Source organism: Stegostoma tigrinum, chromosome 15 (genome assembly GCF_030684315.1).
Source record: "Stegostoma tigrinum isolate sSteTig4 chromosome 15, sSteTig4.hap1, whole genome shotgun sequence".
NCBI classification, from domain to species: Eukaryota; Metazoa; Chordata; class Chondrichthyes; order Orectolobiformes; family Stegostomatidae; genus Stegostoma; species Stegostoma tigrinum.
In genome coordinates this window covers 2,861,992-2,875,246 of record NC_081368.1, presented here as the reverse complement: position 1 = coordinate 2,875,246, position 13,255 = coordinate 2,861,992, and the positions used below count along the sequence as shown (strand labels likewise).

Genomic DNA, 13,255 nt, shown 5'->3' with positions numbered 1-13,255 from the left:
CAGCAGTCTCTTAAATGACCCCAATGACCTTGCTTCCACAACTGCTGCTGGCAACGCATTCCATGCTCTCACAACTCTCTGCGTAAAGAACCTGCCTCTGACATCCCCTCTATACTTTCCACCAACCAGCTTAAAACTATGACCCCTCGTGCTAGCCATTTCTGCCCTGGGAAATAGTCTCTGGCTATCAACTCTATTGCCTCATAACACAAGAAATTAATAAATGCAGGCGGAAGATTTTCAGTCACACAGCAGTGATGTTGTGAAACAGAGTACAGCTGCAGAAGGTGTAACAAGAATTCCAATTGTTACGACAATTTAAGTTAATTTAATTTGATTTAACTTAATTTAACTTAACTTAATTAGTTTAAAACAATGAAAATTGCTTCACAGGCATGATTTTTCAAACCAAATTTGGCACTGAGTGACAGTAGGGCAAAGGACCCTTGTCACAAAGTTTACCAACTATCTGAATTGGAGGAGAAAGAGAATTCTAGAGTTTAGGATCCAGAGATTTGAAAGTGAGACTACTAAAGGTGAATTAAAATCAGTGAAGGAACTTGTTCCAATTCACAATGATGTGTGAGTTGAGCCACTGTCCTGAGGAACTCCTGCAGGCATGTCCTGGAACTGAAATGATTGGCCCCCAACAGCCACAGACATCTTCCTATGTGCCAGGTATGACTCCAACCAGCAGAGAGTTTGCCCCCCGATACCCATTGATTCCAGTTTTGTGAGGGCTCCTTGATGTCACATTCGGTCACATGCAGCCTTGATGTCAAAATCTGTCATCCCCACCTCATCTCTGGAATTCAGCGCTTTTGATAACATAATAACTAAGAGCAGGAGTAGGCCATTCAGCCCTTTAAGCCACTCAATATGATCATGTCTGAACTCATCTCAGTCTCAACTTCATTTTCCTGCCCAGTCTCCATAACCCTTCAATTCATTACTGATTAAAAATCTGTCTCTCTCCCCTTTAAAGTTACGCAATGTCCCAGCATTTACCACACTCTGGGGGAGTGAATTCTACAGAATCATGAGAGAATTTATTCCTGCTCATCTCTGTTTTAAATCTGCCACCCGTTATCCTAAAACTATAACCTCTCGTTCTAGATAGAGAAAGCATCCTTTCTCCATCTACTTTGTCAATCTATTTAGCATTTTCTAACCTTCAATTATATCTCTCGTCCTTCTAAACTGCTGAATTTCTCCTCATTAGACAAACCCCTCTGGAATCAATCTCGTGAAACTCTTTTGAACTGCCCCCCCAATGTGACTACTTCCCTCCTCAAGTAAGAGGCCAAATCTGTACACAGTAGTCCAGCTGCAATCTCACTAATGCTTTGCACAGCTGCAGCAACACTTCCGCGCTTTCATATTCTATTCTGTTGGCAATAAATACCAAAATTCCATTTCCCTCACCTATTTCCTGCTGTATTTGTATTCTGGCTTTCTGTGATTCATGCACAAGGACACCCCCAGACCCTTCTAATATGAAGTACTCTGAGCACCCCACTGATCATGACATTGAGTATAGGAATTGCGAAGTCATATTTCAGGTCTACAGGGCGTTTGGAACACTGCATACAGTTCTGGTTGCCCTTCTATCGGAAGGATGTTGTTAACTTCGAGAGGGTGCACAAAAGATTTACAACAATGTTGCCAGGACCGGAGGTTTGAGTTGTAAGTAGAGCCTGAATAAGTAGGGCCTTGTGTATAGAAGTTGGGAAGTTATGGTGCAGTTGTACAGGACGTTGGTGAGACCGCACACGGAGAACTGTGTTCCGTTTTGGTCACCTTGCTATAGGAAGGATATTATTAAACTGGAAGGAGTGCAGAAAAAATTTACAAGGATGTTGCCAGGTTTCAAGGGACTGAGTTATAGGGACAGATTGAGCAAACTAGGACTTTTTTCTTTGGAGTGTAGGAGACTGAGGGGGTAATCTAATAGAAGTGTGTAAGTTCACCACAGGCATGGATAGGGTGAATGCAGTCAGTTTTCTTCCCAGGGTTGGGGAATGAAGGACTGGAGGGCATTTCCTTAAGGTAGGAGGGGAAAGAATACATTGAAAGCTGAGGGGCAACTTTTTTAACGCAGAGGGTGGTACGCACGTGGAATGAGCTGCCAGTGGAAGCGTTTCAGGCAGGTACATTAGTAACATTTAAAAGGCATTTTGGTAATTACATGGATTGGAAGGGTTTAGAAGGATATGGAGCCAAGCACAGGGAAAGTAAGCAGGAATGGAGATTTTGGTCAGCATGGACCAGTATGGGCCGAAGTGCCTCTCTCCATGCTGTAAGATTTTATGACTCTATGACTCTAAGCCGAGGCTATTTTACACTGGAGCGTCGGAGGCTGAAGGGTGACTTTGTAGAAGTTCATAAAATTATGAGGAGCATGGATAGGGTGAATAGCCACGGTCTTTTTCCCAGGGTGAGGGAGTCCAAAACCAGAGGGTGTAGGTTTAAGATGAGAGGGGAAAGATTTAACAAGGACCTGAGGGACACCTTTTTCATACAGAGCGTGGTGAGTGTATGGAATGAGCTGCCAGAGGAAGTGATGGAGGCTGGTACAATGACAATATTTAACAGACATCTGGATGGGTACATAAATGGAAAGGTTAACAAGGATATGGGCCATATGATGGTAATTGGGACTAGGTGATATTGGGATGTCGGGTTGGCACAGATGATTTGGACCGAAGGGCCTGTTTCCATGCTGTATGACTCTATGTCTCTGTTTTGGATAATAAACTGCCTTTTATTCTTCATCTGCCAAATTTGGCCCATTCACCTGACCTATAGACATCCATTTATAGATTCCTTATTACTTCATTGCAACTTACTTTCCCATCTAATTTAGTTTCATCTGCAAATTTAGTTATTGTGCTTTCTATCCCTGCATCCAAGTCATTAATGTATATTGTAAATAGTTGGGGCCTGAGGACCAAACCCTACGGCTCCCCACTAGTTACACCTTGGCAACTAGAAAAAGACCTGTTTATCCCATTTATCTGCTCTTTGTCAGTCAGCCAGCCCTCAGTCCAAACTAATAAATTACCCCAACCCCATGTGATCTTACATTAGGTATTAACTTTTTGTGTGACGCCTCATCAAATACCTTCTGGCTGCCCAGATATACTGCATCTACAGGATCCACATTATCCACATTGCTTGTTATATCTTTGAAGAACTCTAGCAAATTAGTCAAACAGTGTTGACTCAGGGATTATATTTTGACTTGCCAGATGTCATTTTCTCCTTAATAATAGATTCTAACAAATTCCAAATGACACACATTAAACTGTCTGCAGTTTCCTGCTTTCAGCCTCCCTCCCTTTTGAGTAAGGGTGTTAAATTTGATTTTTCTAATTCACTGGAACCTTTCCTGCATCCAGGGAATTTTGCAATATTATAACCAAAGGATCCATCATCATTGTTGCCACTTCCTGGGGACTTCTCTGCTGACACACGATGCCTACACTGCCAGAATTCAGTACTTTTACCTCTAGTAATGATAATAGTTCTACGTTCCTCCCTTTCTATGACCCCAGCATCATCTGTTATTTTTGGGATGGTACTAGTGCTCTCCACCGTGAAAACTGAAACAAAATACTGATTTCCAGACTCCGGCATTTCCGTGTTCCCCACTATTAACTCGCCAGCCTCATCCTCCAAGGAGCCAATATGCAAAGCAGTTACCGGCCAGCTTTTGCCTCCAGCTTTTAGCCATAATGAGGAGCTGACTTAGCGTCAGTGCACAGGCTATTGTGAGTTGTTGCTTGTTACAAGCTTGATGGCACTGTTGAAGAACCTATCCGTCATTTTACTGACAATGGAGAGCAGACCAATGAGGTGGTGATGGGATTTGTCCTGCTTTTTATCCGACAATGTTGCACACTGTTGGGTAGATGCCAGTGTTGCAGGGCTGGAACAGTTTGGCGATGATGCAGCAAGTTCTGCAGCACATGTCTCCGGTACTGTGCTAGCTCTTATTGGCCTCTTATCATTGCAGAGCTACCTGTATCCCAGAGGTTTTGCAGAGCTGCACAAGATGAGTGGGCTGAAATGACACTGAAGTGAACTGAAAATTGTTGCCTTCTGCTGACTCTGAAATCTTGTGCTTACTTTGAAATCCAATCTGGAATGCTTTTCACAAAGTGCTGCAGTGGTGCATTCAGATACATAAAGCCCAGCCACCGCCACAGAAATTGTTGGCCCAGTCTTTACATTAATCGGTCTGAAAGCTCTGATCATGTATTTTTGACAGGCGTTTGACTGGCAGGAAGGATCAGAACCGGTGACTGGCAGAGGCTCACAGCTGCAGTTAGAATGCAGAAGGAGAATTATGTTCCGAGATCCCACTGCATCTCAGTTACAGATTTCACCCAGATACTCCGCCCCTCGCTCTCTCCTTCTCCAAACCTCACTTCAACCCTTTGAAAAAATGTTTCAGGTGTATAGCCCTCTGGGCCACCATTTGTTACCCATCCCTAACTGCCCTCTAACGGTTAGCCCATTTCAGAGGGCAGTTAAAACTCACACACATGTTGCTGTGTGCCTGGAGTCATACAAACATTAATGGTCAGGTGGGTTTTACAGCAGTTCTTACATGGTCTCTGTTAAACTAATTTGTAATTCCAAACTTTAATTAAGGTAAGGTTTGGAACTTTCTTCCAAAAACAGCAGTTGAGTCTGAATCAGTTGTTAATTTAAATTTTAGACAGATACATTTTTGTTAAGCAAAGGCATTAAAAGATATGGACCAAAGGCAAGTATACGGAGTTGGCCACAGACCACCCATGACCTCATTGAATGACAGAATAGGCTGGAGGGGCCGAATGCTCTACTGTTCTGACGTTCCTAAGTCAGGCGAGACTTGGAGGGGAAGCTGCAGGTGGTGACACCTGCAAACCTTGTCCTTCAAGATGGATATGGTCATGAGTTGGGAAATGCTGCCTGAGGATCTTCAGTGAATTCCCGCAGTGCACCTTTTCAATAGTACCATTGTTGTTAAGTGTTGTGCTTTCAGCTGCATTGACCCCAAGCTTTTAAATTTTATCCCAAAACTCTCTGAATCTCCCATTTTCCTTCTCTTCCTTTCCAAAGCCCCTTAAAATATACTTCTTTAACAAACCATCTGCATGTTTATCTCCTTATGTGGCTCTGTGTGAACTTGTAAATTTTCCGTCACAGGGTGTGGTGTGGCGTGACTTTCTGGACCAGGGTTTATTGCCTGTCAAATGGCTTTTTTCTTGAATTACTGCTGTCCACCTGAGGCAGGGACACCCACAGTGCTTTTCGCATGAATCTTGTGTTGTTTTACTGAGTGAAATATGCAAGATAAATGCAAGTCTTTCTGTGACATTGAGGGACAAACATTGGCTATGACACTTTTCAAAGTAGGAATTTTATACACCCTCCGGAGAAAGCAGATGGAGTCTCAGTTGAACTGTGCACCTGGAAGGTAACAGCTCGGACAACATAGCTCTCCCTGAGTACTGCATGGAGCTGGGAGTCTACATAGTAGTTCTCTCTGAAACTGACTGATTTAGAACATAGAACATAGAACAGTACAGCACAGAACAGGCCCTTCAGCCCACAATGTTGTGCCGATCATTGATCCTCATGTATGCACCCTCAAATTTCTGTGACCATATGCATGTCCAGCAGTCTCTTAAATGTCCCCAATGACCTTGCTTCCACAACTGCTGCGGGCAACGCATTCCATGCTCTCACAACTCTCTGTGTAAAGAACCCGCCTCTGAAATCCCCTCTATACTTTCCACCAACCAGCTTAAAACTATGACCCCTCATGCTAGCCATTTCTGCCCTGGGAAATAGTCTCTGGCTATCAACTCTATCTATGCCTCTCATTATCTTGTATACCTCAATTAGGTCCCCTCTCCTCCTCCTTTTCTCCAATGAAAAGAGACCGAGCTCAGTCAACCTCTCTTCATAAGATAAGCCCTCCAGTCCAGGCAGCATCCTGGTAAACCTCGTCTGAACCCTCTCCAAAGCGTCCACATCTTTCCTATAATACGGCGACCAGAACTGGACGCAGTATTCCAAGTGCGGTCTAACCAAAGTTTTATAGAGCTGCAACAAGATCTCACGACTCTTAAACTCAATCCCCCTGTTAATGAAAGCCAAAACGCCATATGCTTTCTTAACAACCCTGTCCATTTGGGTGGTCATTTTAAGGGATCTATGTATCTGCACACCAAGATCCCTCTGTTCCTCCACACTGCCAAGAATCCTATCCTTAATCCTGTACTCAGCTTTCAAATTCGACCTTCCAAAATGCATCACCTCGTATTTATCCAGATTGAACCCCATCTGCCACCTCTCAGCCCATCTCTGCATCCTGTCAATATCCCGCTGCAGCCTATAACAGCCCTCTATACTGTCAACGACACCTCCGACCTTTGTGTCATCTGCAAACTTGCTGACCCATCCTTCAATCCCCTCATCCAAGTCATTAATAAAAATTACAAACAGTAGAGGCCCAAGGACAGAGCCCTGTGGAACCCCACTCACCACTGACTCTCAGGCAGAATATTTTCCTTCTACTACCACTCGCTGTCTTCTGTTGGCCAGCCAATTCTGTATCCAAGCAGCTAAGTTCCCCTGTATCCCATTCCTCCTGACCTTCTGAATGAGCCTACCATGGGGAACCTTATCAAATGCCTTACTGAAGTCCATATACACCACATCCACAGCTCGACGCTCATCAACTTTTCTAGTCACATCCTCAAAAAACTCGATAAGGTTTGTGAGGCATGACTTACCCCTCACAAAACCGTGTTGACTGTATTTGATCAAGCCATGCTCTTCCAGATGATCATAAATCCTATCCCTCAGAATCCTTTCTAACACCTTGCAGACGACAGACGTGAGACTTACTGGTCTGTAATTGCCGGGGATTTCCCTATTTCCTTTCTTGAAGAGAGGAATTACATTTGCCTCTCTCCAGTCCTCAGGTACAACTCCAGTGGAGAGCGAGGATGCAAAGATCTTCGCAAGTGGCGAAGCAATTGCATTTCTCGCTTCCCAAAGCAGCCGAGGACAAATCTGGTCCGGGCCTGGCGACTTGTCAATCTTAATGTTTGACAAAATTTTCAGCACATCAGCTTCCTCTATCTCTATCCATTCCAGCATGCACACCTGCTCTTCAAAGGTTTCATTCACTACAAACTTCGTTTCTTTCGTAAAGACAGAAGCAAAAAACGCATTTAGGGCTTCCCCTACCTCCTCAGACTCCACACACAAGTTCCCTATGCTATCCCTGATCGGCCCTACTCTTTCTTTGACCATTCTCTTATTCCTCACGTAAGTGTAAAATGCCTTTGTGTTTTCCCTAATTCGTTCTGCCAAGCCTTTCTCGTGCCCCCTCCTGGCTCTCCTCAGACCATTTTTGAGCTCCTTCCTTGCCTGCATGTAATCCTCTCTAGCTGAACTTGACCCTAGCTTCCTCCACCTTATGTAAGCTACCTTCTTCCTTTTCACAAGAAGCTCCACCGCTCTCGTCATCCAAGGTTCCTTTATCTTACCCCTTCTTGCCTGTCTCGGAGGGACATATTTACTCATCACTCGCAACAACTGTTCCTTAAACAGTCTCCACATGTCTATAGTTCCCTTACCATGGAACAATTGCTCCCAGTCCATCCTTCCCAACTCATGTCTAATCGCGTCATAGTTTCCTCTTCCCCAATTAAATATCCTCCCATTTTGCCTAATCCTCTCCTTCTCCATAGCTATGTAGAATGTGAGGCAGTTATGGTCACTATCACCAAAATGCTCTCCCACCACAAGATCTGATACCTGCCCTGGCTCGTTTCCAAGCATCAAGTCTAGAATGGCCTCTCCCCTCGTCGGCCTGTCAACGTACTGCGTTAGGAAACCCTCCTGAACACACCTTACAAAAACAGCTCCATTCAAATCTTCTGCTCGAAGGAGGTTCCAATCAATATTAGGAAAGTTAAAGTCACCCATTACAACAACCCTACTACGTCCACACTTTTCCAAAATCTGCCGACCTATGCTTTCTTCAATCTCCCTGCTGCTATTGGGGGGCCTGTAGTAAACCCCTAACGAGGTGACTACTCCCTTGCTGTTCCTAATTTCCACCCATACTGACTCGGTAGGCAGATCTTCCTCGACAATGGAAGCTTCTGTAGCTGTGATACCCTCTCTGATTTGCAGTGCTACACCCCCTCCTCTTTATCCCCACTCCCTATTCTTTTTAAATGTTCTAAACCCTGGAACATCCAGCAACCATTCCTGCCCCTGAGAAACCCATGTCTCTGTTATGGCCACAACATCATAGCACCAGGTACTGATCCATGCTCTAAGCTCATCACTTTTATTCCTGATACTCCTTGCATTAAAGCAAACACACTTTAACCCTTGGCTCCTTCCCAGGAAAATCCTTCCCACTAGCTGGTCTACCTCTTGCTACTGCCTCACCTGCATCAACTCTCACCTCCGGTATACAGCTCAGGTTCCCACCCCCCTGCCATACTAGTTTAAACCCTCTCGAACTACTCGAGCAAACCTTCCACCCAGGACATTGGTCCCCTTCCAGTTCAGATGCAACCCGTCCTTCTTGTACAGGTCCCACCTTCCCCAGAAGGCATCCCAATTATCTACATATCTGAAGCCCTCCCTCCTACACCAGCTGCGTAGCCACGTGTTAAGCTGTGCCCGCTCCCTGTTCCTCGCCTCACTATCTCGTGGCACCGGTAGTAAACTAGAGAACACTACTCTGTTCGCCCTGCTTTGCAGCTTCCATCCTAACTCCCTGAAATTACTTTTTATATCCTCAATCCTATTTCTGGCTATATCATTAGTGCCAATATGTAACACGATTTCTGGCTGTTCGCCCTCCCCTTTTAGAACCTTATACACCCGATCGGAGACGTCCCGGACCATGGCACCAGGGAGGCAACATACCTTCCGGGAATCCCGATCCTGACCACAAAATCTCCTGTCAATTCCCCTAACTATCGAGTCCCCTACCACGAGTACTTTTCTATTCTGCCCCCTTCAATATTGATTTCTGAGCTTGCAGTGAAGATCTACCACAGCACCATTGCGGAATACTGTCCATTCAGGGGATCACATTGGAGAAGTAGGAAACTATCAGATGGATGGTTACTGAAGCAGCATCACACTGTTGTTCAGTTGAGACATGGAACCAGGCTTTCTCTGTTTTTCTCAGGAGCTGCCATGTGTCCTGTATGGCAGTATGTTGAAGCTGAGTGACACAGTTTTCTGCACAGCTGTGTTTCAGAAACTTCCTGAAGATTGTATTGCAGCCACAGTAAGGGTTGATGAGGGTAATGCTCGTGATGTGGTTTATGTGGAAATACTAGGGATCGTTCAGCACAGCTGGCTGGTTTACAGTGCAGCGTGATGCTGACAGTGGGTTCAGTCCTCACAATGACTGAGGTTACCATGAAGGACTCTCCTTCTCAACCTCTGCCCTGACCTGAAGTGTGGCGACCCTGTGGTTAAACCATTACCAGTCATCTCTCTGTAGTGGGTCAGCAGCAAAAGCAAGGGATGATGCTCAACTGGTTTGAAATGCCAGTGCAGTGTAAACTGGAGATTTATGTTCAGTTCTGAGCATCGTATTTCACAAAGGATAGGCAGCACTGGAGAGGGTACGGTAAAGATTCACAAGACTGGTCCCAGAGATCAGGAAATAGTGGTGAAGAAAGATTGGACAAATTGGGACTGCCCTCCCAGTTGATTGAGATTGACTAGTCAGGTAGAAACTGTTTCCATCAATGGAAGGATTGAGACCCAGAGGGCACTGACCTATGGCAATTGGCAAAGGAAAGCAGGGCAGGAGGGATTAGACAAAGGAGTGGAATTATGCCATTCAGCCCAACAAATTTGCTGTGCCATGCAGCCATGGCCGATGCATTACTCAATCCTATTGTCCTGCCTTCTCCCAGTAATCCTTGGTCGCTTTCCAATCAGTAACCTATGTATATAAGGTGATAAATCTCTTAAGATCAGGAATGCATTGAGTGTGGTGAAGTCATTTTTGATCATTGTCACTGAACTAGTAATTCCAGAAACTAGGTTCACATTTTGTCAAAGTTGATGTTAGTCATCTCAGCTCTAGGACATCTCTGCAGGAGTTCCTCAAGCTGGTGCCTTAGGCCCAAGCATCTTCAGCTGCTTCATCAATGACCTTCCCACCATCATAAGGTCAGAACTCGGGATGTTTTCTGATGATTGCACAGTGTTCAGCACCATTTGTGACTCCTCGGATACTGAAGCAGTCCGTGCCCAAATACAACAAGATCTGGACAATATCCAGGCTTGGCCTGACAAGTAGCAAGGATGATTTGCACTGCACAATGACCATGTCCAATAACAGACAATCTAACCACTGCCCCTTGACGTTCAATGGCATTACTATTACTGAATCTCCCGCTATCAACATCCTGGGGGTTACCATTGACCAGAAAATCAAGTGGCCTCACCACTTAAACACAGTGACCTTAGGAACAGGCCAGGGGCTGAGCATACTGCAGCAAGTAACTCACCTCCTGAACCCCCCAAAGCCTGCCCTCCATCTACAAGACACAAGTCAGGAGTGTGATGGAATACTCCCCATTTGCCTGGATGAGTGCAGTCCCAACAACACTCAAGAAGCTTGACACCATCCAGGACAAAGCAGCCCACTTGATTGACACCTCATCCATAAACATTCGCTCCCTCCAGTACCGACACTCAGTAACAGCAGTGTGTATTGTCTACAAGATGCACTGCAGTAATTCACCAAAGATCCTCAGACAGCACCTTTCAAACCCACGACCACTTCCACCTAGAAGGACAAGGGCAGCAGGTACATGGGAACACCATCATCTCCACATTCCACTCCAAGCCACTCACCATCCTGACTTGGAATTACACTAGTATCCCTTCCCTATTGCTGAGTGACTTGATCTGAGTGTGTTTGAGTTTTGGATAACCTTTCAAATGCACTGAGATTGTGAAGGCTGCTTCCTTTTCTGAAGTCGGAAAAGATGTTCCTCAACTGGATGAATATGCATTGGATTGGTGTACATCAGCAAAAGCACTGTACCATTTGGCTGTGTTCCCCCATATATGTTCATCATAGAATCGCCACAGTGTGGAAACAGGCCCTTCACCCCAACCAGTCCACACTGACTCTCAGAGCATCCCACTCAGACCCATCCCCTGAATCTACACCTCCCTGAACACTATGGACAATTTAGCAGGGAAAATCCACTCTAACCTGCACATCTTTAGACTGTGGGAGGAAACCCATGAGGACACGGGGAAAATGTGCAAACTCCACACAGACAGTTGCCCAAGGTTGGAATTGAACCTGGGTCCCTGGCGCTGTGAGGCAGCAGTGCTACCCACTGTGCCACCGTGCCACCCCAAAGTGTTCCTTCCCCCTGTCCATCATCTCACCCTGTCAGAATGATCTACTCTTATGTGGGTGTCCAAGTTCCTTGTCAATGGGTTAATTGTTAGCCTGGGTGAGCCAGCAGCACCAGTTTACATCAGTAGGTATACACATATACCTGCTGCTCATATTGACTAATAATAATCTTCTGTTTTGTTTACAGTTGCCCTTTACAGAGAACCATCGCTACATGAGTTGGCGGAGGTTCTGTCTCGTTCTGGAACACCCACCAAGAGTCGAAGTGCCTCTGCAGTGCTAAACGGGGGCAAGACGGTGAGTCAGACTGAATCGACGTAGCTGCTTGGAGGCTCGGCCCCTGTCCAGACAAACCCACGTTACAGATGCCGACAACATATCACTAGCAGACAGTCTCTTTCTGTTGTAAAATGATTCAGGAAACAAGCTACTACTGAGCTGGGTAAAGTTGCACTCCTATCAGCCTCTTAGGTCCTTCTGATTTTTCTGTCAGTGGATAAATTTTAGCCAAGAAAATGCTTGTGCATCTCACCAAGCACCGGGACGGCCGATCGACCATCATTTTTGGGATGTGGCACAACCGAAGAAATGTCATTTTATCCCATCACCAGATCCACCTCCGGGAAATGAATCATAGTAAAAGTCACAATCTGTTTGCAAGCTGAAAACAAGTTCCAGCTCAGCAGTGAACACACAGGCACACAGACACACAAAACAAAGCAGACCATATTTACTCCTGCCAGAGGAATGTAGCCACCTTTGGGTTTTACTAAAGGAACGAGGAACACATTAAACAGTAAATGCATCCCGTTCTTGGCTCAGTGCTGTTCAGTCCCACCAGATACACTTGTATCCAGTCTCTTTTCTTTAGTCTGACAATAGTGTTTTGCAGTACTGCAGTTCTACAGCTTTTTTAATACTCCAACCAACAGTGATAGGATTACTTTCAAACATTAGTCAGGGTTGCGAAAATAAAATAAATGAACAGAATTAAGTCAGTGTCTCAGGCAAAGCGGTTAAAAGTATAACTTAGAGCAATCTTGTGGACAAGGGTTTCTAGTCTGTAGTAATAATAACCTTCTAGTGAAACTCCTAGAGTGCAGAAATCCCATCCATTAGCAAAATGCACCTTCATGACTTATTCTCACCTTAGGCATTTGCACATTGACCTTGTTGTGGTGGTTTTTACTCTTGAACAAACTGTGGGGTTTTGGGGTGAATTCATTTTTATAACAATATGGAAAGTCTTATTTGTAACAGTCTGCCACTGCCTCTGTTCATGTACTGGGCAATGGTAGCACTTATTGTGACTGAGCTTCCTTTTGGGTAGTTTATCCTGAGCTCATCCCAGTACACACTACACAGAGGTTCTTACTATTCTGTCAATTAGTTTAGATTTTTATTTTAATTTCTCTGTTGCATGGGAGAAAGCTGGTAATAATGGAATAGAGTTGCATGATGTAGGATCTGTATTTTAAACATGTTGGAAAATGTGCTCCGAACATTACATGGGTTATCAAGTACACGCAGTTTTCCTGCTTCTGTACTGGTCAAATGTTTATTATTTGTTGTATACACCAACAGATGCACTGAATAAAACATTTCTATGAAGGTCTGTTTTCAATGTGTGTTCATTTATGTGTGTCTTTATACCTATATGTGTGTGTGTGTGTGTGTGTGTGTGTGTGTGTGTTTCTTGTTAAGTACATGAGTAAGTGAAAGGGTGTCAGAGGTCGGTGGGAATATGGATTTGAGGTTACAATCAGATCAACCAGAATTTTATTGAATGGTGAAGCACTGGGGAGAGGTTGAACAGGT

The 13,255-nt window shown here is 44.8% G+C and overlaps 1 protein-coding gene across 3 annotated transcripts in view; it reads left to right on the top strand.

Annotated features, from left to right (window-relative positions):
• The window catches only part of LOC125459073 (fibroblast growth factor 13), a 637,504-nt gene extending 624,456 nt beyond the window's left edge, over window positions 1-13,048 (top strand). For all 3 annotated transcript variants that reach the window (XM_059651317.1, XM_048545017.2, XM_048545015.2), the window contains one exon: window positions 11,625-13,048. In XM_059651317.1, the coding sequence (XP_059507300.1) occupies window positions 11,625-11,758 (134 nt within the window). In that variant the 3' untranslated portion in view covers window positions 11,759-13,048. The remainder of the gene's footprint in view (window positions 1-11,624) is intronic.
• Window positions 13,049-13,255: the final 207 nt, after the last annotated feature.